At 41.1% G+C, this 23496-nt stretch overlaps 3 protein-coding genes across 4 annotated transcripts; 2 read left to right on the top strand and 1 right to left on the bottom strand.

Moving 5' to 3' along the window:
• Positions 1-4314: 4314 nt before the first annotated feature.
• Positions 4315-7434, bottom strand: tmem216 (transmembrane protein 216). 2 transcript variants are annotated; one of them, XM_082551925.1, is made up of 6 exons: positions 7116-7167; positions 5927-5940; positions 5747-5840; positions 5043-5135; positions 4548-4749; positions 4315-4454 (listed from the first exon to the last, which is right to left on the bottom strand). In XM_082551925.1, exons 1-6 carry the CDS (start codon positions 7123-7125, stop codon positions 4439-4441), a joined length of 429 nt encoding a protein of 142 aa, XP_082408051.1. In that variant the 5' UTR covers positions 7126-7167; the 3' UTR covers positions 4315-4438. The 2 variants fall into 2 exon arrangements, with proteins under 2 accessions (XP_082408051.1, XP_082408050.1); XM_082551924.1 differs by lacking the exon at positions 5927-5940 and having other exon boundaries at positions 5747-5819; positions 7116-7434.
• Positions 7435-7534: 100 nt separating this feature from the next.
• Positions 7535-11846, top strand: tmed9 (transmembrane p24 trafficking protein 9). The gene is made up of 5 exons (XM_082551845.1): positions 7535-7739; positions 8495-8595; positions 9209-9334; positions 9443-9589; positions 10462-11846. The coding sequence occupies exons 1-5, from the start codon at positions 7550-7552 to the stop codon at positions 10609-10611; spliced, it is 714 nt and encodes a 237-aa protein (XP_082407971.1). The 5' UTR covers positions 7535-7549; the 3' UTR covers positions 10612-11846.
• A 1780-nt stretch (positions 11847-13626) lies between these two features.
• Positions 13627-23286, top strand: b4galt7 (xylosylprotein beta 1,4-galactosyltransferase, polypeptide 7 (galactosyltransferase I)). The gene is made up of 6 exons (XM_082551699.1): positions 13627-14173; positions 16949-17287; positions 18716-18941; positions 19493-19576; positions 19949-20053; positions 22508-23286. The coding sequence occupies exons 1-6, from the start codon at positions 14121-14123 to the stop codon at positions 22661-22663; spliced, it is 963 nt and encodes a 320-aa protein (XP_082407825.1). The 5' UTR covers positions 13627-14120; the 3' UTR covers positions 22664-23286.
• The last annotated feature ends 210 nt before the right edge of the window (positions 23287-23496 follow it).

Genomic DNA, 23496 nt, shown 5'->3' with positions numbered 1-23496 from the left:
AGGTCTACAATACTTTTCCTGGTGTCCTTCGAAAGCTCTTTGGTCTTGGCCATGGCGGTGTTTGGAGTCTGACTGTTTGAGGCTGTGGACAGGTGTCTTTTATACAGATGATGAGTTCAAACAGGTGCCATTCATACAGGTAACGAGTGGGGACAGAAAAGCTTCTTACAGAAGACGTTACAGGTCTGTGAGAGCCAGAGATTTTCCTTGTTTGAGGTGACCAAATACTTATTTTCCACCCTGATTTACGAATAAATTCTTTACAAATCCTACCATGTGGATTCATGGATTTTTTTTTCACATTCTGTCTCTCACAGTTGAAGTGTACCTCTGGTGCAAATTACTGACCTCTGTCATCATTTTAAGTGGGGGAACTTGCACAATCGGTGGCTGACTAAATACTTTTTTGCCCCACTGTATTTAACCAGGAAAAAATAAACTCTCAAGATAAAAAAATCTCACAAGAGTGTCCTGGTCAAGAAGGACAGCAGTACGATCATAGGTTTTATACATTAATGGCACATAAACATACAAATCCATAAACCGTAAGTGCAGTGAAAGAGTAAAAAATGAACCAAGACTTAAATGTCAGCATTAATAAAGAATATATATCAAAGGTATTTGTCTAATGTCAGAAACAAAAGGAAGGCAAAACATTTTGGTGCCTGAATCGACTCCATTCAAGTGGTTTAAAATTGCCTTCAATTCATTGGCATCAGTTCCTTCAGTTTTAGTTTATTCTGCAGCTGATTCCAGGAGGATGGAGCAGCAGATTCGAATGATCTTTTTCCAAATTCAGTGTGAACCTTTGAGACAGATTTAAGGAATAACTCTTGGGACCAATGACAATGACTCCCCAGACTTTTTTGATTATTGTATGTCTGTAAATAAGATGGGAGCAAACCTAGAATAGCCTTACAGATAAAGAAAATACCAGTGGTGGAGTCTACGACATGACAGAGCAGACAACGTACAGTGGTGAGTAAGAGCTTTAGAATTTATAATGGATCTCAGTGCTCCATGACAGACAGGATCCTGCACATGTAATCATTCACATGATGCATGCATATAAACAGGGGTGCACATAAGTGGTCCACAGGTGTGCATTCACTGTCAAAATAAAAGACGCGCGCCAGATATGAAGTTGCAACGCGTGTTTGCATACATAAGATTTTCTGGAGGAGGACAGACATTTGTTTAGAACTCTTAAAGATGTTGAAGAAGTAAGCTCCTTTAAGCAATTGCTTTGCTGTTCCTCCACCTCCAAAGAAATGTCAGAAGGAGTCTGAACCGCAAAAGAAGCACATATACTTGGAAAAATGGTTGCAGGAGGTGAGCTGGCTTCAAACAAATGATGAACGCACAGAGATGTGATGCAAAATATGCCGTCAAAATCCCACTCTAGCAGACAAAATTATTATTTTTGACAGCAAATACGCACCTGCGGACCACTTATGTGCAGCCCTGCATAAATCACATTGCCATAATCAAGTATGGACATAAATGTCCAAACAACTCTCTTTCTTTCCTTTAAGGACAAGCTGGACTTTACTATAAAATAAAAACCAACATGGGTGATGTCATGAGGGATACTCCCATCTTTTATATACAGTCTATAATGTTCTTTCTTTAAGTTTCTTCTTCACTGAAATAACAGTAAAGTTTAAAAAAATAAAATAAAACAAAGTATGTAATTCGTTTAAAAAGATGCTGTTTATCGCGTTATGGCTGAAAAAACTACAACTAGAATGCTCCAGCTCTGCGCAGCCTCAGTAGCATCTTTGAAGAAGGCAGCAGGCAGGTTGCTCCGGTGTGGGTTTGCCCTGCTTTGACGTCTTTTGCACGCTGTCCTGGTAGAGAGAGGGTGGAGGTGTTTCATAGAGGAGAGCCCTGCCGCCCTCTGAAGGCTTTATTACTGCACCGCATCACACAGAGAAAAAAAATATTAATACATTATATAGAATTAATTAAAAATGATAAACAGAAAGAATTTTATAGGAAAAAATGAATAAAGACAAAAATAATGTCAGAAAGGGAAACAAATGTCCATTTAAAAAAGAGATACCTCTAAATTATTAATAATAAATGCTTGAACTCTGAATACCATATGTCATAATGGTAATATAAATTAGAATGAAAAATTTCACATATTAATAATGTGTAAAAAGAATGAAAATAAATAGAATGTCTGCAAATAATAATCAAAGGTCTGTAAAATACTGTTAAATAATCCCAAAACATTTTTAAATTAATACAATTTACCAAAATAAATAAATAAATATCTGAATAATTTAAAAAACATAATTTCATAGTTTTGAGGCAAGACCAAAAAAAACCCAAACTGATTAACTGATGATTAATGTTGTATGAAAAGTTATTTTTAATAATTACGTGCGGAGTGCATGTGCATAAAAAATGTATGAAAATACATAAAATGTGTAAAAAACATTAACAAAATTCCTGCAAAGTAGAAATAAAGTAGAGGTCATTTATTTTCCAGCTGCCTCGCTTTGAATTCCCGCCTTTGGAGCCGTTTTTCTTTCTTTGAACTCATCATGATAACAAGCGCTGATATGTCAGTGCAGCTAATCTCAGGCTTTAATCCCAGTAACACATCGCCTCCGTGCTGCATCACCTGCTCCTCCTCGGTCTGATCTCTATTCGATCGATCTGTGACGGCTCTTCCTTAGTTGATCACTTCATTCACTGACACCTCGACTTCTGTGAGGTAGCTGATGCGTGGCTGACCTCAGCAGACCTGTGCGAGAGTTCAGTTCATCTGTTTTCAACTTTTTGAATTCTTCTTTGCTCATTTTAATATTTTTACTGCATTTAAACTTCTTAAACTTGGATTAGAGATGTGTTTTAATTCATAGACAAACAATATATTAACAACTTGAACATACTGATAAGATGCCTTTGTTTTTTCCCACCTTTTATTATTGCACTGCTCTAAAGAGCGCACCAGGACTTTTAACCTGTAAATGGAGCTTATGTAGGTGAGAGCGGTGTGTCATGTATCATTCTGGTGTTTATCATTTTAATGACCACAAATTTACTGTGGTTCCTCCACAACAATAAGTTAACACAACAAAACACACCTGTCAGCTTTTCTTGTCTTCTGAAACTGGAATGAAATGTTCCCATCTTTAAAGCATCATTGGTCAGCTTCTGTTTTAACTGTGTAAAATATATCAAAAGACTTGAAGAGTATAAAATGCTAAAAAGCTTTAAAGGTGGGGTGGGTTTTGATTATCGATTTATCGATTAAAATCGATTCTAACTTAGATAACGTGATATTGATTCATTAAAATCATGAATCGATTTTTTAATATTAATTTATTTTGCCCGAAATGCCAGAATCTCAGGTTAAACCTCACAAAATTTAAACCACCAAACAACTAAAACAGTAAATGAGAGCAGTAACACAGATTCTTCACAAAGATGTAAACACAAAGCGCGGACCCGCCGACGCATCAGAATCAGTGAGATGTCGCCTTTCTTACCCGATGGCACGGACACGGTCGGGGCTGAAAGCCGACAGCTCGCTGATACTGATGTTTCGGCGATGCCGTTCAATAAACTACTGAACAAATTTTAACTTTTTAAAATTATGCGCAATTGCAAAACGCTTAGCTGTGTCTCTAATAAAACCTCTGTAACTTTGCTCTCAGCAGCATCAGGTAATGTTCATATGTTGAGTTATAAAAACCCAGGCCAGGAAAATCTCCTTCATGTTTTTCTGTGTTTTATCTTCAGCTACTTTGACACAAAGGAATCTGCTGTGACGTTCACACCTTTGATAAAATCTCACAAGTGTCAGCTTTCTTTTTATAGATACAAAAATATGGAAATGTACTGATGCATGATCTGAATTATAATATTTCGGACTGTCTGAGGCAAAATTTCCCCGATTCAAATCGAATCGAGTCGTGGATCAAATCAATTCTAGAAATCAGTGACGATACCCAGCCCTACTTTAAAGACCGCCCAGATGGCGTGTTTTACTTAACACATTCATGAGCATCTCAGTAAGAAGCTGAGCAATGCTTCGACTTCCTGTTGCAGACAGTTCATGCGGACATCCACGCGGCCACCGGGAGCTGCGGAGGTGGTGCGGGAGATCCAGAGGGATCACAAGGACCAGAGGATCGGTGTGTCGGTGGAGCGTGATGAAGACACCAGCTGGCTAACTACACCTTTGTTGTAAAGGCTAATAGTTTATAGTCTGTATATAAAAGATATAAGGAGCCGACCTTCAGTTTAAACTTCATTCTGATTGAAAAACTTTTAAAAGGAAACACTGGAGATGAATTAATTGTGACGTAGAAATCAGAAAGTTTATTTACAGAAACAGTTTCATGAAGGTAAAAAACTTGATCAAACATGGCAGATATTTACAGAAACCTCTGCTGACTCATCCTGTGGCGTTTGCTCCTCAGTACACTTTGGCCCTGCGGAAGAAGACGTAAAGTATGAACTTTAGTATTTAAAGAAACGACTAAGATTTGTACCGACCCAAAAAGCTCACACGAGGACGCCGTCACCTGGAGAAGGCAGATATGGAGATGAGCCCGAGCAGGAACTCGAGGCCGTAGAAGCAGAGCAGCACGGCGTTGAGCAGGAACTCGAGGCGCAGGATGAAGGTCTGCAGCAGAAGGTAGTACACGGCGAGCGCGGTGCAGGGAAGCAGGACAAAGAGCGACACACAGGAAGCCAGAGAGCGCTCGCACAGGTTTCCCTTCCAGCCTGGATGGAGACGCAGTTTGACACTCAGTTTGTGACGTGCATGTTGTGTGTGTGTGTACGACATGTTCTTGTGAAGCACTTTGTTGTCAGACACATAAATGTCTGAGGCGACTGTTGTTGTGATTTGGCGCTATATAAATAAAATTGAATTGAATTAAGTAGGAGATGGTAGGAGCAGCAGAGCATGAACTCAAGACAGATAAAAATCATCTTATCTGACTTCTTAAAGGACATGAAAGACCGTTCCTGTTATGAATAAAGATTTATTCAAAATGAGACGTGACTTTGCTCACCATAAAAGATCCGCAGAATCTCAAGAGCAAGGAAAAGCAGCAGCAACACGACGTCCAGAACCAGGTTATCTGACGGGTACGGCAACAAAACTCCTGCAGAGAGCAGACATCAGAACGCCATCAACATCAATATGACCCCATCATCATCAGCCTCTCCATCTAACAAACACCATCATCTTCATCACCATCATAATCCTCTCCTCCGGTTTAAACTGTGGAGGCTGTTAATTGGAATTAACCTGTTTAGATAAAGTTCCACAGCTACAGTGGACCCACGTATGACTTCTTAACAAAGTGAGTTTCAGGCTGCAGCTGAACAAAAGCAGGATATTAAGCTTTTTTTAATGTAAAAATAAAATCTTAAGTTAAATGTGTCTCGATCTTAAAAAATAAAAGCACTTTGGACTGAGTTCAGACTTTTGTGGGTTAGGCGTACATCAGCAGACCTCCTGAAGGACCCAGATTTCGTGGTTTATTACACGCCGGGCTACAACTGTGCACTTTCTGAGCTTGGAAGCTTCGACGGTAAATCAAGTGCACCTCAAACTCAGTCCCAGTTCAGCTCGAGCTCACAGCGGTCGGTCAAAAAACCTAATTCTCTGTCTTATGTAATCGTCTGTGTGAACGGCACCATTTCTCAAACTCTGTCTCTGAGTTCTGCGCTGCAGGAGAAAGAGGAGGTAGAGGAGGATGCTCTCACACACCTTTATAGATGAACATGAGGACCTCGGCCAGGTAGAAGGCAGCAAAGTACCAGCTGTTCAGGTAGAACAGCACCTGCAGAGGAGCGGACGAGAGCTAATGAAGAGGAGGTCAAGGAGAAACAACAGCAGACACAAAGTCACATGACCTGCAGCTCTGCGTTAGAGTCAGGTGAAGGATACGATTGGTTGGCTCTCTGCAGGAAAAAAAGTGGAAACAAGAAGCAGAGGAGTGAGTTACAGACCACAAACAGGACAGATCAGATTATTGATTAACCTGCTGATTGTATTGGTGATCTTGATAATATTATTAATGATATAAAATATTTAAATATTTATTTAAGTGATTTTGTTGTACACACAGATTTGCAGGTGTGCTTTCTTTCTTCTGTCTCTTTTGTCATATCTTTGACATTTCTAATGTCTGTGATTACTTTTACTGCATTTAGTAATTTATTTATATTCTTGTATTATTCTATTCTTTATAAAGCAGCTTTGAGGTCCAGGATGTCTGAACTGAGGATTGTCGTTCATGCATCTATGTCATCACTTCTGAATTATTGCAATTTTCAAATTTCTTTGTTCTCTTGTCTTAACAAAGCTCCGCGAGAACGTCTGCAGGTCATTCACAGTGCCACTGTGAGGGTTCAGACTGAGTCACTGCTGATTCAGCTGCTTCAGAGTGCACTTCCCCTTGTGGGACTAATAAAGGTATATCATATCATATCACTTTAAGAGTATGGTTTTGACTTTTAGAGCTTTGCAGGGACCGGAACCTACGTACATCTGTGAATTTTAACATCCATGCACTGCCAGTAGCTTCAGGTGGTCATGTTGTCAGGCTCTGAGTGTCTGAGATCTGTGGAGTCTTTCAAAAGTCAGACTAAAACTGACATTTTTAAACTTCCCGTTTAATGTGTTATTTTGTGTTGTTTTTTATAATAATAATAATAATAATAATGGATACTTTATTGATCCCCATGGGGAAATTACTTGTTTTTCTCTGCATTTGACCCATTCACTCACTTTTAGGCTTTAGTATCCTTTTTTCAGTGTTTTCCATGTGGCTAACTGAACTGAAGAGACTAAATAAGGAACCACAGCTGCTATTTCTGTGTAAAAACATGTGCTGCGGTTCTTTATTAGTAACGTTAGCGTCTCTGACTCTGCTGAGGTTTGATGAACTGACAGAAACCTGACGTGTTTGCTGCGCTGACCACGCTCAGCCTGCTCAAAAATAAATAACCATATGCCGTTTTATTCGACCAGTACACTCTCCTGTAAATTCTCCACTGACTTTAACCTATGAAATATTTCACACTTTAACCCTGCACCATCACCGATTTATCAACAACAAAAACCTCACACTCACCGGGCGCCATGTCCGCTTCGGCCCTGTTGCCGTGGATACCGTTTGATTTGTTCTACGCATGTGTGAAAAAGGCTTTTTCCCGCTTTGGTCTTTCACAGTAAAAGACCACAAGATTATTTTGGTCTAACAGTAATGCAAAATAATAATAACAGGTATAACAACCCAGTTTTACTCATGAAATGAAATATTTGTTTTCCTTTACTAAATTAAATCAATAAATATATATTATATATTTAAACAATGTTTCGTAAAGGCACATTTTGATTATTTTTTAAGTACAAAACCTAAAAATAAAAGATTAATCATGATAACATTATTTATCATTCATTTTAGAAGCCCAGAGCGTTTAGAACTACGACACCCAGTACCCTCCTGCGGTTAGCCGATTGGCCAGAGTGCCGCAAGGGTTTACGTGGCACTGCTGTGACAGGCGCATGCTCAGTTTGAGTTCCGTGTGTCCCGGCAGGAAGATGGCGTCGCTCCGGATCAGGATGCAGCCGTGTCTGTTTTCAGTTTTACTCCTGAACGTTTTGTGCAGCTTCGTCTCCGCGCTGTACTTTCACATCGGAGAGACCGAGAAGAAATGCTTCATCGAGGAGATTCCGGACGAGACCATGATTATCGGTGAGAGGGGGATCTGTAGGATAATGCTAGCAGCTAGTTAGCCGAGCAGCTAAAGTTTAGTGTGTCGTGTCTTCAAATGTGTGTGTACTTTTTCGAAAGAAATTAAACTTAATTAAAATAAATATTCTAAATAATAGTTCACGATAGCATGATTTATTTTTATAGGAAGGGGAAAAAATCGAAACTTTAAAGTGTGATTAAAGTTTTCATAAAGGTATTTTTCCATTAAAGAAAGCTGTTGAAATAATAATCCATCAACACTAAGTTTAAAGTGGATCCTTTGGTCCGTTGAATCCTCCTCTATAATTGAATCCAGGTTATATTAAAGGCAAGTTTATCTCAAAGTTAATCAGCCCTCCTCTGTTTGAATGAGAGAAACTACCACATGGTACACACCATCAGCCGGCAGGAAATCTGTCCGTTCAAAAAAGCTTTTCTTTCAGCATCTTAATCTGCACAATTTTCATCAGGTTAAAGGTTAATTCGGAATCATTTCAGGTGCACCTCCTTTACTAATGCATCTGCAGATAAAGTAAAGCAGTGAACTGAGAGTTAACTTCAGATTGTGATAGTGAAGGAGTTTTCTAAAGAAAACAAAGAAAATTCTGTTGCTGTTGCATTTACTGAAACATAAAGTTTAAAACATAAAGAAAAAAGTCGACATATTCAACTGGAAGTTGATAAACTGATGTTGGTTTCAGGTCCAAACCATATTCATTCAAACTGCTCACTAATCAAGCCGTGTGTCTGTGCAGGTAACTATCGGACTCAGCTGTATGATAAGCAAAGGGAGGAGTACCTGCCGGCCACTCAGGGTCTTGGCATGTTTGTGGAAGTCAAAGATCCTGATGACAAGGTGAGCATAAAGTTCATGTACTTAAAGAGTCTATGTGGCGTCATGCTGTCGTGGTTAACGCTCAACTGTACAGCCACATATGCCTCATATGTGAAAGGTCCTCAGATGAAGACCAGGAGGAGACAAAAACACAGACTCAGGAAGTCACAAGCTCCGTGTCAGTCCCAAGCCCGGATAAATGGGGGGATTTCGTCAGCAAGGGTACCTGGAACAAAATAAATCAAACATGTGGATCCATCCTCTGTGGGGATCAGCTCAGAGTAGCTTATATATTTTGATATGTGCAGTATTTTTACGCCTGGACTGTGCTCGAGGAGCTCGGCAGGATTCACAGTAGTTCAGTTTAAAATGTTCCTCCTTCAGCTCATACTCTGAATCAACATGTATTAGCTCCTCTGCCTTTAAGCCAACTTGTTCTGATTGGCTGCCAAAGCTTTGAGCAACAGGTGGGTGGGGCTTCCTTGCTTTGCGAGATTACAGCGATGCAGGAGAAGGAAAAAAGTGTAATAAACTGAGTTTTCAGAGCAGTCTGCAGCTTTCAGCTCTCAGGAGTTACAGTACAAATGCTGAGACTTCTGCTTGATGTGGAAGATGTTTTGTTTTTTCCCTGCAGGTGATTCTGTCTCGACAGTACGGCTCAGAAGGACGCTTCACCTTCACGTCGCACACACCTGGAGAACATCAGATCTGCCTTCACTCCAACTCCTCCAAGTTCTCGCTGTTTGCCGGCGGCATGCTGGTGAGGAGACGCTCAGACATACAAACGAGAGCTTCAGCAGTTTATTCCTTTCTGTTCTGATCCGTGATGTTCATAACCGCGGTTTGTGATTTTTGTGATGTGTTGCAGCGCGTTCACCTGGACATCCAGGTGGGCGAACACGCCAACAACTACGCTGAGATCGCTGCCAAGGACAAACTGACGGAGCTGCAGCTGAGAGTCCGACAGCTGGTGGAGCAGGTGGACCAGATCCAGAAGGAGCAGAACTACCAGCGGGTCAGTCAGAAACGCCTTGGCGCTTTTTTGTTTTTGTCAGAAACGCATGAAGACCCTGAACATGAATCAGAGCTGCTCGTCTCTCAGGCTCTTTGATTTTATGTACACGCCCCAAAAAAATCAGTTTAACAGAACATTTTTACCACTTTACCGGCTGTCAGCACCAGTTTCCTGACAACATGAAGCCTGTACTCTCCACCAGACTCCATTCATTAAAACAGATGTTTTACCTCCTGATGTATTCCTGCCTCAGCTGGTCATTAAATTTATTATGACTTAAAGCACAAAAAGTCACCAAAGTAGAAAAGCAGGAACCCATTTTCTGTTTCTGTCAGTGGAGTCTACATTTATTTAATTCAAATTAGGGCTTTCAGTATTTTATTTGTTCCTGAGTAAATCGGTTTGGCTGAGATTAAATCATCTTGTCTTTATTTTTAGTTAGCACATACCTTAAACACTTAAAGCTGGAAGTTAATGATAGTTATATAAGAGCAGATGCGTGCTGGTGCAATAAGTTGTACGTTTTACGTCCAGTGGATGATGATCTGATTAGTCGACTAATCGCAAAAATAATCGGTGACTAGTCGACTATCAAAATAATCGTTTTTGGCAGCCCTAGTTCAAATATAAGGTTTATGTTTAAACGTTTAGTTATTATTATTATTTTTGCAACTGTAAATGTTCAGACACTGTGTATTGTCATAGCTGTCAAAAATGACAGCGTTAAGGCAAGGCAAGGCAAATTTATTTGTATAGCACAATTCAACAACAAGGTGATTCAAAGTGCTTTACAGAGACATTAGAAACAAAAACAAAGGTTTAACAAAGGTTAAGGTTTAACGGGCGCCCCCTGCCGTCTGTTTTTCCCTCAGTATCGTGAGGAGCGTTTCCGTCAGACCAGCGAGAGCACCAACCAGCGGGTCCTCTGGTGGTCCATCGTCCAGACCCTGATCCTGGTGGCCATCGGTATCTGGCAGATGAGACACCTGAAGAGCTTCTTCGAGGCCAAGAAGCTGGTGTAATCTGGAGTCAGAGGGTGTGCGTGCATGCGTGTGTGTGTGTGAGTGTGAGTGTGTGTGTGTGGTGTCTACTGATGGATGCAGTACTTAGTGGCGGGCGGCAGAAAAGACCCAGCTGCAGGATTTGGCTTGAAAAACATGTTTAAGATTTTTGTTGTTACTGTTTTCGTCACCAGCCGTGATCGTGACGAGCGTTTAACCTGACCAATCAGGGAATGTGTGACCCACCCTCTCCTCCATATTTATTACAGCGCCCGGCGGCGGAGCAGTTTTAGATTTTCTCCCCCTCGCTCGCAGCATGTGTTACTGGCCTATAGCGATGCAAGTCTGCGGGACATGATAGTCACGTATACGTGTGATCTGAGCTCAGAAATGATCATCCAGATTCATTCATTAATCCACAGATCTGATGGTTACTGAGACGACGTGTGATCTCGGCGTTTGCATACTCGTTACCAGGGACGGGAAATGTTTCTCTTTTTTGCAACGCTGACTAAAAGTGGGGCGTGATTTTAACACTGCCGCTCACGTTATTAAAGATCTGAAACGGTCTTATTTTATTTTACTGAAACACAGAGTTGTTTCGATGTTTCACTTCATCACATTACTTTCAGGTTCTGGATGTTTGTACGCGTTTTTTGTGCCGGTCGGCGTCGCTGCAGCTGTCCTCTGTGTTTCGAGTCTGCTGCTTTTGAGAACATCTGAAGCAGGCTTTGCTCACTGTAATCAGTCGCAGAACTGATTTACTGAAAGACTCCTGGAGCTACTTCAGTTCAGGGGCTCGTTCGAGGCTTAAGACGATTTTCAAGGAAATGTGATATCTTTGGTCGACCGTTCAGGGTGATGGTCGCTGATCTCAGTTCATATTTTTTCTGTTTTCAGATGAGATTTAGTTTCTTTTTAACAATAAAGGATGGATGGTCGTGTTTTCATTTTTTAGAAATGTTCCTGTAGGCGGGCTTTAAATCAGATGGTGAAATATTTTGGGGTCGGGAGAGGGGCTTTTTATTATTTAGCGTCCATGTGAAACTCTGTGATTGCACTCAGAATAAAGTTCAGTTGGTTTGAAGGATGGCGTGGTTAAATGACATTCTTGTAATATTCCCGCCAAAACACAGCTCATAAAGTCACAAAAGAGTTTTTATACACAGTAATTGTTTTCTTTTAAGGGCAAAGATATTTTAAAAGAAACCTGAGTATTGTGACTGCAAAATATAATAAAATTAAAACAAATCAAAGTGTTTGTGTGGTTGATGAAGTCAAATTTAAACTGCTGTTATAAACCTTCAAGAATCACCGTCTAAGGTGTAAAACTCGGAAGTGTTATTGTATATTTGGGACGTTTAATCCAAACATTTTCAAGTATTTAATATAAAATCTACTGCTTTAATTAAAGTGATCAGGGATTTCTTTGTTGGTGGAGAATAAAAACTTTTGTGTTGAAGCAAATTTTCTGCTTAAATTCTGATTTGATGTGTTTGTACTTGAGAATAAATTTGAGATTCTGATTGGAATTAAAAACGATGGTGGAAATAAAATAAGATCAAAGCTGCTGCTATTAACAAAATACGGTATTAAACATCTCAAACAGCTTAAATGAAAACAGAAAAAGGATCAGTGTGTTTCAGTACTGTGCACAAGTTTTGAGCCGCCCCGCATTTCTTTGTTTTCCATCCAAAGAGCCAAGCTTTGTTTTTCAGCACATCTCCGGGCTTCCTGAAGGTCTTTATAAGTTTTTCTTTCCTCGTTATGTTACTGAAAAGTTGTTGAAATGAAAACAACAACAAGAATAATGTCTGTTTTTAGACATCTGATGCTTTACACTGAGTTTCTTTTTCTTCCTTTTTTTTTTTTAACACCTAACCCAACAGTAGAATTAAACCATACACAGGATCTTGCTGATGTTATACAGTCCGGTCCAGAGATTAGACTTATGCAGGGGGAAACTGTTAAAGACATTTTAAGCTATAACCAGAATATGTGATTTTTGTGAATTTTAATCTATATTTATTTGCATTCTTTGCTGTATTACTGTTAAAATTGATTTAATAAATCAAGAAGTTGAAGATGAGCCTCTTCATCAGAGGTTTGGGCTGATGAGGTTTTGGTTGTCTGCAAACAGCTGAGGCAGCACATCCAGAACAGACCTGACAAATTGGGGTTTCTGAGGATGGCTTCATTCTTGACTTGCTGCTGTACCAGAGTGACACTCAACTGCAGTGTCCCCCCCCATCAGCACATATAAGAGCTACAGGTACACGGACACAGACAGGCGAGTAAACAAGGCTCCTCTGAAGTCCACCGAAGAGATGGAGAAGAAAGCGGCTCCTCACTGTACGTGGCACTTCGTCACCAGTGATGATGCATCTCATTCTCAAGAGGAACAAAAACAAGTTAGCCGCTGTTTTGTCAACAGAGGTGAAGGTGGAGGCGTGTCCTCAGTGTCCAGGTGCTACAGTGACACCAAGAGGAAGGAGCAGGTGAGCTGCTCTGATGTCATCAATGTCAGATCGACATGCTGGTCCACCTCCAACATTGCCCCACACAAAGAGGTGGTGCATCCAGATGTTTGCATATGCAACGGATGTCGGCCTCATCCACGGATCATCTCCTGGTGGGACTGCAGGTGACCTGTTACTTACTTTTTCAGGATTCAGGTGTTCTTAAAACTAACAGAGCACTAAGTAGGGTAAAGGATCATTTATGTTATAGATGTGCGGTTAAACTGAAATCTTTGGTACTGAATGAGAACTGCTCTCATAAAAATAACAGGTTAACATCTGTGCAGGTTTGTCCAACAGGATTGAAACATCTGAAGAACATCTGTTGTTACTTTACAGCAAAACAGCGTGTCATATTCTGTGTTAACAACAGCAATATTAATAATCTGTGGCACAGGTGGCAGTAAAACAGGGATATGTTTTTGTTCAGTCACTAAACTCACAGCAGGTCTCCCTGCGGATGTGCTGCTCCTTTAATGAGACAAAAACCATAGGAACCTTTGCTTATACTCGCCGCTGTTCCCCATCGGACTCGTATAGAGGTTGGACCACAGTACAGTCAGCTTGGTGTACTTTCAGCGGGTAAAAACGCTGAAATATGCTTCCAATCGGAGCCTGTCGTGTTACATTTTTGTTTTAACAGAAATAAAAATTTAGCAAACACTCGCATAGGCTCGGTGACCGTCGATAAAGCCCAGGTTATAGCCGGGAGGAGCTGAGTTTGGACCCGGAGCGGCGATGTGAGCGAACCGCTGATGCTACGTGTACAGTTAGCTGCGGAAGCTAACAGACCGGAGGAGGATTTAAATCTGAGCAGATGTTAAGCAGCTGTACGGCGGCAGCAGACCGGGGCACAGAGCCGAGGGCCGGCATGGAGCACAGTCTGGTTTCCGTCAACACTTACAAATGAGGAAAGATGGAGGAGAAAAGCCTGAAATAACCAAGCTATAATTTATAACAACAAGAAGGAGAGGAGAGAAGCTGGTCCGACTTTACAGCGAGTCCGGCAACATGATGTATTCATCCAGGAGGAAACCCGTGCTCTACTTCAAAGAGGACAGGAGGTGAGAGGAGAGCATGAAGTTTGTTTTTCCTTTCTCTTTCTTATTTTCATGCTTTGATTTAGTTTCAGTAAGTTTGCTACAGCCGAATATCAGACTCACTGAAGGTTCAAATATATCACAGAGAGGTTAAAATCACTGAAATAATCTAAGCCGTAAAAAGTAACTATACAGAAGAACAGATTTCAGAGGGAAAACTAGAGAAACTGTCAAATTTACAAGGAAACCTTGCCCATACGGAAACAAATTGCATATATTCAAGAAAAGATAAATAATTTTTTTCAACAAATGTCAGATTTACTCGTAAAAAAATATACAGCAGAAAATACAGCACATTTACGGGGGAAAACTGGCAAATTGACAAGAGAAAAGACCGCCAACTTTCCAGTAAAAATGGGGACATATGCAGGGGGAAATGCCTCAATAAAAGTCATGCTGTTTAAAAAAAATGTTGTTGGTTTTGTTTTTTATAAAAAAACAAACAAACGTGGCTCTTTCAGTTTAACAGCCTGCTTTATGGGTTTTATTTCTGGGTGTTACTGTTACACTGAACGGAGGAACTCATGTGAATTCATTGATTTTAAATTTCTTCTTTGAAAAATGTCTTTAGCTTGTTTGTGTGGTATTAAAATTAAATGTAAAAGAAGTGATGGGAAATCACCAGAAACCTCATTAATATTCTTTCTCGGCTTTGAAGAAGTGATCCATCTAAAGCTCCCGGGCAGCAGGAGAAGTGAGTAAAACTTCAGCCTTGTTGTTTCCACCAGCGGTTCCCAAACTGTGGTTCAGGGACATCCAGAGGTGCTTAAAGTGATTCTGTCAGGGAGTCTTTCTTCCTTTATCTTTCCCCAGTTTGTCATCCTCACATCTTAAACTTAATTTGTAGCCCAGAGTTACTCTAGTTTTCAAATTTTCGGATTAGTTTTCATTATTATTGTATGGAGAGCGTAGGACAGAGGTGGTGGACTTTTTGACTCTTTGTCTTTTAGAGGGTAAACACATCCATCAGAGATTGGTCAGAATTAAAATTAAGACTAAGGAATAAGGAGATTTCCTCTGTGTTCATTTTAGTATTCACAAAATCATTTAAGAGGCTGCCCCTCAGGACTCAACCCAAATCATCATCATCATCATCATCATCATCATCATCTCCTTTATGGCGACAGATTTGTCACAGCAGCTTTAAGTCTTTGCACTTTTCTTCTCCATTAATGACTTTTGCATCACACCAGGTTATCTTTAAGGAAATTCCCCATGCATTGGTGAAGCATGTTAACTGTTTTTGTCCGATTCACTGTAAAAATGTCCAAAGTTGCCACCCTAGAGTGTCAACATGCACAGCAGCATGGTGAGTTTTCTGCTTGAGACACAGTTTGGGAACTCATGCTGTTGCCTCCTTGTTTCTTCGTTTTACTGATTTCTCTGCATGCTTTGAATATTTGAGTCACAGCTTTTATGTTCAGCAGCTTGTCGACTAATCGTGATTTAAAGAAATGTTCTTCGAAACAAAAAGTGCAGCATGTGTGCATTCAGGTCTGAAACAGAAAATCGGGTGCTTTTCTGCAGTGTTAACACATTTTCAGTACCTTAAATAAAGCCAATTTCTTTCAGACTAACAGATTCAGAGATATTTGGGTGTGGCATGGTAGTCTTTACTGAGCCCAGAGAGCTGTGAAAAGTGGTGACAGTAGTAACAGTAACTTTATTTTTATATTTAAGAAAGAAGCACAAAGACAGGAACGTTTTCACCAACAGAAGATATAAACTTTAGATGAAAGGGGAAGTATTAAGTGTTTTGTTGGAGCGCTGATATCGATGTGAGCACACAGACATGATGTAACAGCAAGAAAATGCTGATATCACCACAGACGGGAAGTAATAGAGGGTGGGATTCAAACCATCAGGGCCAAAAACAGAACAGGATCAAATAAACCCAAAGAAAACATTTTAAATTTACTTTCACTTCAGTTTCTTCTTTTTCTTTTCTTCTTGTTTTTGTTGCCTCAGTGATTTAATTTCTTAGCTTCCTCCTCGAGGTCCCTGGAGGTAAACCGGTTTACTTAAACGAGTCCCGCAGGAATGTAGCGTGTGCTGCAGGGTCAAAAAACATTTCTACACACAGATTAGTGAACAAGGCTGAATTCTAGCATTACTTCATGACTCCACCCATTCCTCCAAATATGGTCACTTCAAGAAAACAAGATGGTGGCGATGAAAAACGCCAACGCTGAGGCTTCAGAAATTGTCCGCGAGGAAATGTGAAGAGTGCATGACAAAATAAACAATAATAGATTAGCTCAATGTTCATCACCTGGTGATGGTTTGTTGCTTGTGGACTTTTCTGACTACAGTTGCCTAGGTAACCCTCTGACACTGCACAGTCATCTCAGTCAGCGGTGTCCTTCGCTCTGCCTGGTTGTCACTTGGCCTCCTACTTTGTGCCACCAGTGGTCGCTTTATTTCATCACCTAAAATCATTGACTTTCTACAGTCGCTGGTAGCCACGCCCCTGCTGGGATGCTGCTGGTCATTTCATGTGTTCGCCCTCTAATATCAGTGTACTGGTTTGTTGTGTTCACTGACCACAGGCAGTAGGATTCTCAGGTTTTAAAACCTTTTCAGACGTGTTTAACAGCTCATGTCGAGGCCTGAGTCAGTGGTTTCCAGAGTTGCAATTTTATGTTGTTAAATAAAGTGAAATCATTTCTTTGCACCTGTAAATGAGCCTTAATCTGAACCCAGCCAATCTCTGACCACTCCACTTCTTCTGTGCATCAGGTACCTGTCCGGTAAATGCACCGTCTACAAGCTGTTCGGGCTGTGCATGGTGCTGGTCCTCGTCTCTCTGCTCTGGCTGCAGCTCAGCTGTTCAGGCGACATGTCTGCGACGCACGGAGAACGATGCATGCCCCAACAGCCGGCGCCACCCTGCCCGGCCAGCGGTCAGGCGTCCGTGGTGGACGACCCGTCTTGGGGGCCTCACAAACTGGCCATCGTAGTTCCCTTCAGAGAGCGCTTTGAGGAGCTACTGGTGTTCGTTCCCTTCATTCATGCGTTCCTCAACAAGAATAAGATCCGCCACAAGATCCTCATCATCAACCAGGTGGATCACTACAGGTGAGGCATCCTCTCCAACCACAGAAGAAAATATGTCAAACAGGTGGCCCAGGGATCAGAACCGGTTTGCTGTTGCTCACTTTGATGGCCACTTTTCAAGAAAATGCTGCATTTACAGAGATGGGAAAATGTGGGAAATGAGAAATATTTCTGGATCTGTGTGATTGTTTAAGTCAGAAAGATGAAACATACATTCAGTTAGAGAAAGTCAACACCCGAAGGTTTTAGCCACGCTGCTATAATCTGTACTTTGTAATGTAGTGACAGGAAACTGCAATGCAAATGACTGTTTATCATCTTTTTAATAAATATCACTTCCTGTGATCAGTTAAATCTCAGAGGAGACGATGGTTTCAGCTTTGTTAACACATTAGTTCTCAACATGTTATAGAGCAGTGACGTCATTGGCTCAGCTAACTTGGCACAGTGGCTAAAAGCAGTTTTTACATCCCACTTTAATCTGTTCATGTACAGATGGATTATTAAATAATAAGAAGTGAGGAGACAGTTACTTAAAACTAGTTTTACATTTGTAATAATTTCTAAAACATTCAAACTTTAACGTTCAGAAGTAACTATGATGACAACAAACAGCCAAGTAATTAATAGGAAATGGTGTGTGTGTGTGTGTGTGTGTGTGTGTGTGTGTGTGTGTGTGTGTGTGTACTCTGTTGTCATTTACTGATAATTTACACACATGTCCTGAAGACACCCTTCAGCAGTAGGTAGCAGATCTTTAGGACGAGAGCTTGGAGCTTGGTGGGTCACATGATCATCCGCTTCAATCCAGCATGTTGTTAAAGCGAATGGTCGCCTGTTTGTTCCAGATCGGGTCGAATATTGTCAGCGTTTCGCTGAGCACATTTTTTTTCACACTCTGAAACAAGAGTGGGTTGTCTCACCTTCCTTTAGCTTACCTGTATGTATTTACCTGTGCTCTGTCGCTCTGCGTTACCTCTGTGGCCTGCAGTGCAGCTGGATGTTCATGTATGATGTCACCAGGTGGGTGTTTGTGGTTAAAGGATGTAAAGAAGTCCACCTCGACAGCTGTGCTGGTTTAAACGCTGATTAACTCCAGTTTTGTTGTCATTTTGTTGAAAAAAAGGTTTCATCATCAAGGGTCAGAGTTCATCTGACCGATATCAGAGGTTTGCAGGTCTAGCAGCTGGTAGATAAAATGGAGTATCGACTGCATAAAAAGTTAGAATTCAAGTTGTTTTTGTGAAAGACCTGGAGCCGAGGGTTAACGATGGTGAAAATAAAAGGACCTAAAATGGATCCATTTGGGACGCCACATTTAGGAAAAACAAAAAACAAAGAGAATTTTCCTGCTCAGGCAGAGATTTTAAATAGAAGGATAATTTAAAACTTGTCATTGCAACAAACAGAGAAATTACGATAATGTGGATTTCTTACCTGTTCTTTCAGATTTAATCGGGCATCTCTGATCAACGTGGGCTACACGGAGAGCGGTAACGACACAGACTACCTGGCCATGCACGATGTGGACCTGCTGCCCCTGAACGACGCTCTAGATTACGGCTTCCCAGAGAAAGGGCCGTTCCACGTGGCCTCGCCGGAGCTCCACCCCCTCTACCATTACAAAACCTACGTAGGAGGAATCCTGCTGCTTACCAAGAAGCATTACCACATGGTACTGAGCCTCGCCACGCCAGCTTTCACACATTTTCAAAGGATCTCCCAGGGCTGCGAGGGTCACTGTGGCACATTAAGAAGAGTGTCTGGAGAGACACTGACCTGCATTTTAGTATTGTTTAAGACAATAAAGCCAATATAAGTGTCAGAGCATTGAGCTATATGAGATACCTCTGCTGAACGTCTCTCTTTACTGCTCTTTGCATTGGGGGAAATCTGAGGAGGGAATACATTTTGTCCCTGTGAGGTTAAAAAGATTTGTGCATAGATGGATGGATGGATGGATATAGACCCTGAAAAGTATAAGCGGCAGTGGATGGATAGACCAGAGTGGGGGGTGCAGTTACTCAAATTGTCCACCAGGTGGAGTCATTTAACTGTCTGTGATCTTGGCTATGGTTATATCAGCAGATTTATGTTCTGTAGTTTAAAATAACATCATCGATGGTGTTTTTATTGTTGCTCTGCAGCTTTCAAATTTTAAATGAAGCTAATTCTTTGGCTCTGATGCAGAACATGAACTTTTACCCCCCCTGTGTTTCCCTGCAGTGTAACGGGATGTCAAACCGGTTCTGGGGTTGGGGCAGAGAGGACGACGAGTTCTACAGACGGTTGAGAAAAGCAGAGTTACAGGTAACAAAACCAAAAAGAAAACCGCCGGAACAAAAAGACAACAAACAGCCTGGTCCTCATATCCGCCACATGGCGTTCATCATTGTTTTTAAAAAAAGAAGTTCACAGATGTTGCAAAAAGGCTTCCTGTTGGATCCAACAGGAAGTTCCACCAATTTGAATTTAAGAGGTGCTTTTTGTTGTGATTTTGCCATTTCCAGGCGGTTTTACTGTAGTCTGACGATGATGATGTGTGAGGAAGCAAGTTCTTGTTAAAGGGCATGGCTGTGGTGAACTCGGGAATACAACTTGTAATACATCAAAGTGAATCTTTGTGATGAAAGTCCAGAGGGTGTACTGTTACGGGCTCCTGCTGTTTTTTTTTCTCTGCAGCTGTTCAGACCGAGCGGCATCACCACAGGATATAAAACCTTCCTGCACGTCCACGACCCAGCCTGGAGGAAGAGGGACCAGAAACGAGTCGCTGCTCAGAAGCAGGTACGAGAATCCACCTGCTGCAGAAAAGCACGAGTGGGCGATTTTAAAAAATCCAGCTTGTTTTCATCGAGGCAGCAGAAACTAAAATTCATCAAATAATTTCACGTCAGCTTATAAAGTGATAAAGTCGCATCTCTTTACCTTCACTCGTCTGCATGACTTGTCAGCTGCGGGTCATTGATTCCCTGTGATGAACTCCAGAAAACAAAAATACTCTTTGACTTTATTTTAGTCAATAACTTAACTGGACCTAGAGCTGGGCGATAGAACGATAACGATATGTATCGCGATATAACTTTTACTCGATAGAGAAATTAAGCTATTGCAATAGACCTCGCCGCTCTTGTCCTCAAAAAAAAAAAAAAAAAAAAAAGGTCAGCCAATCCAAATTAAGTAGCGCAGAGCCGAACCACTTGTTACGTACAGCACAAGTGCCAAGCCGCACGTGTGTTTGTTTGGGAAGCAGCCAGCGGGTAATGGAGGAAATGAGTGTGCCGACTAGAAAAATCAACCGAGCGTGACCGAAGAGAAAACAGATGATGGTTCCAATGCCGGAGAGATTGTCGAACGGAAGAGCCATAGAAGTTCCGTAGTGTGAAGGTATTTCGGCTATTTCAAGTCTGACAAAAAACAGAGTAGCGTGCACTGTAAATTGTGCCGAAAGCAAGTCTGGAAATACAATAAACTGGTGCATGCGTCACACTGCGCCAAGTTATTGTTTCGGTGAAATGAATTTCTACAATACTGTTACTGTTAATTCTACTCTCTGCAGTGTTTAAATGCTTACATATACACACAGTTACTGTCCCTCCACACATACGACTCGGTTCTGCTTCTATGCCCCAGCTTTGTTTACTTTTTCCCACCGAGGCTTCTAGACTTCTGATTGGCCAACATTTCTGCACGGTTAGGAATCTAGCGCCACCTGCTGCTTTGGCATGTTCATAGCAGCGTTTTCCTTCATTTCTGCCTTTATGTGTGGACGGGATTATTTTTTAAAACGAAAACGGAAAATCTCCGTTTTCAAAAATACCCGTGTACGTGTGGACGTAGCCTCAGTCTCTGACTGGAAGCGCTAATTCGTCATTCGGCTTTTGTCAGACTAAAGTAACTGTTAAAACTGTTTGAAAAGCTAAGCTATACAACAAGGAGAGATTGAGAATTTCCTTTTAGTTCTCAGTTTATTTGATATTGACAAAAGTTAGTCAGTTTTGTCTGTTCTTCTGTAAAACAAACTAAGATTTATTTTTAGAATTAATATTTTGTTTCTAAGTGGAATTGACAATTTAGTCTGTTTCGTTTGTTCTATTTTGAAACTTAAACGCTTTAGCGGCTGCCTTTTGTGTAGTTTGCAATATTTGCCTTTATTTATCTGAAAAAGTCTCATGTTCCTTAAGTACATCTACCCTGTTGAACTTATTATGGGAAATAAATATTTAAATAAAAACAAGCTGCTGATTATTTCACATTTTACTTGTGAGCAACGGCACATTTAAATCTTACAAATATAGTTATTTGGCTTATATCGTGATAGATATCGTTATCGCCTGAAATGAAAAAAACATATCATGATATGAAAAAATCTCATATCGCCCAGCTCTAACTGGACCTGTTGTACTTTTTCTTAGTACCTGTCACACATCGTGGTGGAGGTTTATAATAAACATGAAGTCTGTAATAATGAGCTAAGTGTGTGAACGGTAACCCCCGAGAGCCAAAAGCTCAGACTGCAGATGCTCCTTACACTCAGTTTACTCGTTTTTTTTTTTGTTGTTTTTTTTTTCAACAGTTGGGTCTGTATGATGTTACAGAGAGGGGATATCCCTAATACGGTCGTCTCAGGAGCCTAAACTCCTCCCACCTACTTTTCAGACTCAGAAGCTTGAAAGAAATATCAGATAAAGAAGGATTAGGATTATTCTGAACTGTGAATCATGCAAAGCTCCTTTAAAAGAGTCTAAGACTAAAAAATGAGGAGCTGAAAGAGAGAAGGGTGACAGAAAACGCTGTCGTAAAAATGTTTCAGCAGTGTAATTTTAATCTAAAACCATAAAATGTTAGCATTACACTAATGCGTGCTGATTGGCTAGTTAAGGATTTAGGTGGCTCCAGCAGACGTTAGGAGCGTAGTCAACGTGCCGGAGAAGCTTCCATGTGTGTAGAAGAAGCAGCTGGAGGTGGTTGAAGGTGATGCAGGAGGCTTCATGCCCCCTTTTGCCTTCCTTTTTACATCCCGCCACCTCCTCGGTTCTCTTCGTGCTCCCTTGTCGAACGCCAACATGTTCACAGATCGTTTCATGTCACTGCTGCACCCCTCAACTGCTGTCTCGTGTACCTGAGCAATTATGTGATTTGTGACAAAGTTAATTTTTTAGATTTTGTTGTAAACCTGAGGTTTTGGACTTTTTTAAACTCAAAACAATCTCCTCCTCCTCTTGTTCCTTCTCCCTGTAGGAGCAGTTTAAGGTGGATCCGGAGGGGGGTCTGACTAACCTCCGTTATGAGGTGGAGTCCCGACAGGAGCTGACCATCAGCGGCGCCCCCTGCACTGTCATCAACACCAAACTGGAATGCGACCAGAACCAGACGCCCTGGTGTCTTCTGGGATAGCGGGCAGCCGGTTTGAGGACAGTGGTTCCTGTTTCTGACTCTTTTACGGATAAATCTGCAGCTGGAGCATCCAAACAAATGTTTAATTTACTCTTTGAGGTACATCTCCACATGAAAACTGCTGTTTTAGTAACAATAATTAATAATGAACGATGCGAAGATGGTTTGTCGGCATTTGACCTCTGACCTCAGCAGTCTGGACGGAGACAGATCCAGTTCAGGACTCGTGTTTTTCTGCTCTTCCTGGTACCTGCTGGCACGGCGTGAACGCAGACCTGCAGCCTGTTTTTTAGCTTTTAGACTCAGCTCGGGGCCGTGCAAATACATGCAGAGAGCGCCGCACGCTTCTCCGGGCGTCACGAGTGTCCGTTACTCCTGTGAGCGTCACAGGACTGATTTTTAGCTTTTTACCCACGATGGAGGTAAAGATGGAATAAAAACTCATCAGTCAGTGAAGTGAAAGTGTTTTTATTGTCCTGCTGAAATTGAGTCATTCCTTCATGTATTTTGTTTTTTTGTTTTCTTTTTAGGGAAGACTTTGGTCAAAATGGACGCTTGTAGGAGTGTTAGGGTCACTGTATGCTGATTTTACATTTCAGAAATAAACTTTCTGTTTCAACCCATCTATTTGTCTTCTGGCTGGTATTAAGCCACCGCTCAGTCATATTCACAGTGTAAACTTTTGTTTTTCTTTTTTTTTTTCAGCAGTCAAAGTCACTTCCGGGTTACGGCACTTGTGTCCAATGGACAAAACAAAAAATCTTAATGGGATGTGTGTGTTATTCTTTTTGACTGTTTTATTTTGAAAAATGAATGAATTAATGATACATTGA

Source organism: Aulonocara stuartgranti, assembly GCF_965226115.1.
Source record: "Aulonocara stuartgranti genome assembly, chromosome: 2".
Lineage (NCBI taxonomy): Eukaryota > Metazoa > Chordata > Actinopteri > Cichliformes > Cichlidae > Aulonocara > Aulonocara stuartgranti.
This window is presented reverse-complemented; position numbering and strand designations above follow the sequence as displayed.